The 3,645-nt window shown below is 42.9% G+C and overlaps 1 protein-coding gene across 1 annotated transcript in view; it reads right to left on the reverse strand.

The window, feature by feature from the left end:
* GPR156 (G protein-coupled receptor 156) overlaps nucleotides 1–3,645 on the reverse strand; it is a 112,307-nt gene that overhangs the window by 54,687 nt on the left and 53,975 nt on the right. The window contains exons 3-4 of the mRNA XM_006090923.3: nucleotides 1,713–2,173; nucleotides 1,393–1,526 (exon numbers count right to left, since the gene is read on the reverse strand). Of these exons, the coding sequence (XP_006090985.1) occupies nucleotides 1,393–1,526; nucleotides 1,713–1,808 (230 nt within the window). The 5' untranslated portion in view covers nucleotides 1,809–2,173. The remainder of the gene's footprint in view (nucleotides 1–1,392; nucleotides 1,527–1,712; nucleotides 2,174–3,645) is intronic.

The raw sequence follows: 3,645 nt of genomic DNA on the forward strand, positions 1-3,645 counted from the left end.
TTACTAAGCACCTATTATATCCAGAGTCTGTTCTAAATGTTGGAGACAGTAGTGAGCATGATAGACGAGGTTCCAGAGTTTACAGTCTTTATATTCTGGTGTGGGATACAGACAATAAGAAGGTAATCAATAAATATGATAATATCAGAGAGTCATACTTACTATGAAGAAAATAAAACAGTGATGGGATATGGAATGAGACATGGGGACTGGGTAGCCACTGGGTAAAGAGGCTGCTTTAGGTAAGATGATCAGGGAAGACTTCTCTGAAGAAGTGACATCTGAGCCAAGACCTACATGATGAGAAGTAACTAGTCATGGAAAGACATGGAGAAGACTGTTAGGTAGTGGGAACAGTAAGGGGCAGTAAGTCAAAGGCCTTGAGATGGGCGTAGGTTTAGTGTATTTGAGAATGAAAGTGGCTGGAGCAGCGGTAGGGGTATACTCAGGACAGAGTACCACATGTCTATCACTGCCATGTTGAGGTTGGCCCCGCAGACCAAGTCACTGCTACTTAATAATTCCATGTCCTCCATGCCTCAAATGGCCAATGGCACCCCAAAATGCCCACTAGACAAATTCTACTGACTGGTCCTCCTCTGAGTGCCAAACCAGATAATGGAGCACGATACACTTGGTCACCACCAAGTTTAAGGCTGGAGTGGGGCCAGACGAGTTTGGCTTCTCTGAGGGAGTTGTTGAAATCTGATGTGGGCTCCATCCAGAAAAAAACAGCTGTGGAGCAGGAAGAGAGGACTGGAGGCCGCCTGGGACAGCTGGGGCAGGATGAGGTGCAGGGTGCTGGAGTGGAAGGGATGGAAGGGTTGGTCCTTGAGGAAAGTATCGAATAGCAGTGAAGACAAGATTCTGCAAGACCCTTCAGAAGACAGTCATCATTTTTTCCTTTTGTCAGCCCCAGGAGCCACCGATACTTACCCTGATGAGCCAGTGACTTTCCAACCAGTCAGAATTGTCTAGCAGAACAACCAGGTAGTAGGGCTTCACTATTTTTGCAGAAACCTTAACCCAGCCAGATTGGTTCCAATTGTGCTGACATAAACTTAGTATTGCTTCAGAAGATTTCTACATGCTCTCCATTTTTAATACAAACACCTCATCTTCTTAGAAGAGTTGTGACCTCCTTTATGAGGAGAGGGGGGTTATCCTTGCAGTAGGTAGCACAACACTGGGTGAAATCTTTCTCCTCCAGAGGGAATTCTATCTCAAGGCCAGGACCATTTGGGGGGGGGGATTCTTACATAGCTTAATGCCACAGAAGGAGACAAGATCTACTGATACCAGCTGGCAGTTTATAGTACCAAAAAGATACTAACATTCTGGGTTTCATGATTCAGGCTATGGGAGATGAGAAACTAGGCATGGGCTGCTTACCTGTTCTTTCTGCAACGAATTGTGAAGCCAAGAAAGAAGACTATCAGAAGAAGTCCACAGCTGAGAAAAGTCCACACAATACCCACGAGGGCAGGAGACAATGAAGAAATGGTCTTACTGTGGTGGGAAGAGGTCTGAGAACAGAATAAAGAGAAGCTGTTAGGAATGAGGCTCTTCTGTAGATCAAAGGTGAACTGCCCCATCATCACCAAAGCCTGGAAATACATGTCCTTCATTAACATTTCCTCCTCCTCCACCCCTCTCCCCCCCAACAACATGTATTTCTGAGCAGCCCTGACACCCCAGGGCTGCTTACTTACAATTGTTGTCTTGCAGAGATCATGAATGGGTCTCCGCTCCAGCTCCTGGCCAGGTAAACTGTCACACAAGTCAGAGCAGTTTATTTCAGGCTCCATGTCATCACATGCCCCTCTTGGTGTGTGTGTATTCAGTCTTGATTACCCGCTGGTAGGGAACCAGCAGATCTTTGTCTAAAACATAAGAGCATCTCAAATCTTGTCTTCAGAGGTGCCATTTTGGAGTTGGCTCCTGGCTCAAAATCCGGGATGGACAACTCATTCAGGTGGAAGCGAAGGGTGATTTCACTAGGCTCCTTCCTCAGTCACCCTCCAGGCTCTTGAGGCGCCCTGTTGCCAGTGCATACCATGTGAGTCAGGAGTGGGCATCTTGGTAACCACAAAGTGATGATTCTGGCTTGCCACCAGATGGCAGTCACTGCTCCAACTACTCTCACACAGGTCCCGAAGGAAAGCAATCAAACCTGTTAAAAATAAATTATACATTTATGTATATGTAAATGGTCTATTAGAGGTATAAAATATTTTATATATTTTAATTAGATAGTTATATTTTTATTACACACAGTTATATGCTTTATTATATATAACAAAGGTTTAAAATAGTATACTTAAATAAAATATATTGTAAACCTCTTTAATAAGCTATCATTTAAAAACAAAGACAAAGCATATCTGACAATTAGATATAAAGCTTTAGCGATATAAAGCCCTACAGTCTTTCTTCAGGTCCTTTTTATGGCCCAGCACTGTAAAAACTTTAGTTCGGAGATGTGAAGCACATCTTCCTTTTTTCCTACTGAGAAATCCCCTGCCCTTCCAACATTTTTCATGCAACTCATGGCTTAAGCTCTGTCTGATCCTGGGGGGATGGGGGGCTCTGGTGCCCCCCCCGCTGTCTGCATGCAATGTCTGCCGCTCATTCCGGCTCTTGTTCTCTTGGGGAATGGAGGGACTTCCTATGTCCACTCAGCTGGGGGCACAGGAGAATATATGAGCCCTTTGCCAATCATTTCCTGCTTGTTTTTAAAGTGTTAGACTACTAGAAGAAGTGGGGTAAGCCACTTGGATAATAGGGGGAGAAACGGAGGACTTTAGGAATGTCCTCAGAGTGAGCAACTGGACAGAAGATGGCATTATTTCCCTCAGAAGATGCTCACAATGTGAATACTGTGATAAAGAGAAGCTCTACCTTGCAGAACAAAAGTAGAAATACAGAAAGACTCAGTTTAGCCCCAGCAAAAAAGGTAGACAGGTCCCTAATTCTTTTTAAAAAAATATATTTTATTGACTTTTTACAGAAAGGAAGTGAGAGGGATAGAGAGTTAGAAACATCGATCTGGGTATGTGCCCGCAACCAAGGTACATGCCCTTGACCAGAATCGAACCTGGGACCTTTGAGTCCGCAGGTTGACGCTCTATCCACTGAGCCAAACCGGTTAGGGCAGGTCCCTAATTCTTTAAAGCAATCTATCACTTAATACAGAAAACAGATTTGAAATTTTACCAGTGGAAATTTATAAGAGGATATCACTTCTGTTTTTAAAATAGTTTAGCACACCTTTCTTTTATTGTGGAGAAAAATTGGAAGAGGAAAAAATATCAATTATTATTTCAATTGCCACAGAACATAGAATTTCTGTTTAAGCCAGAACAATAGTGACAGGTGTAGAATGCCATCTTTGGATTCTGCGTGCTTAAGCATGAACAATATAGCACCAGGTGCTGCCTACTCATTGGCCTCTCCTATGGTCCTGAATTATTTACCACGTTCATTATAATGAAATCCCAAGAGAACTAACAGCTACTATCTCCTGTCAAGACATTTAAATTCTTGTGCAGTCTAGTCAGATTACTGAATGCAAATTAGTAAGTAAATATAAAAACATGACCATTTGCATCCTAATCTAATTCATAATTGCTAAAAAGACCTTTT

Source organism: Myotis lucifugus, unplaced genomic scaffold (genome assembly GCF_000147115.1).
Source record: "Myotis lucifugus unplaced genomic scaffold, Myoluc2.0 scaffold_84, whole genome shotgun sequence".
Classification (NCBI taxonomy): Eukaryota; Metazoa; Chordata; class Mammalia; order Chiroptera; family Vespertilionidae; genus Myotis; species Myotis lucifugus.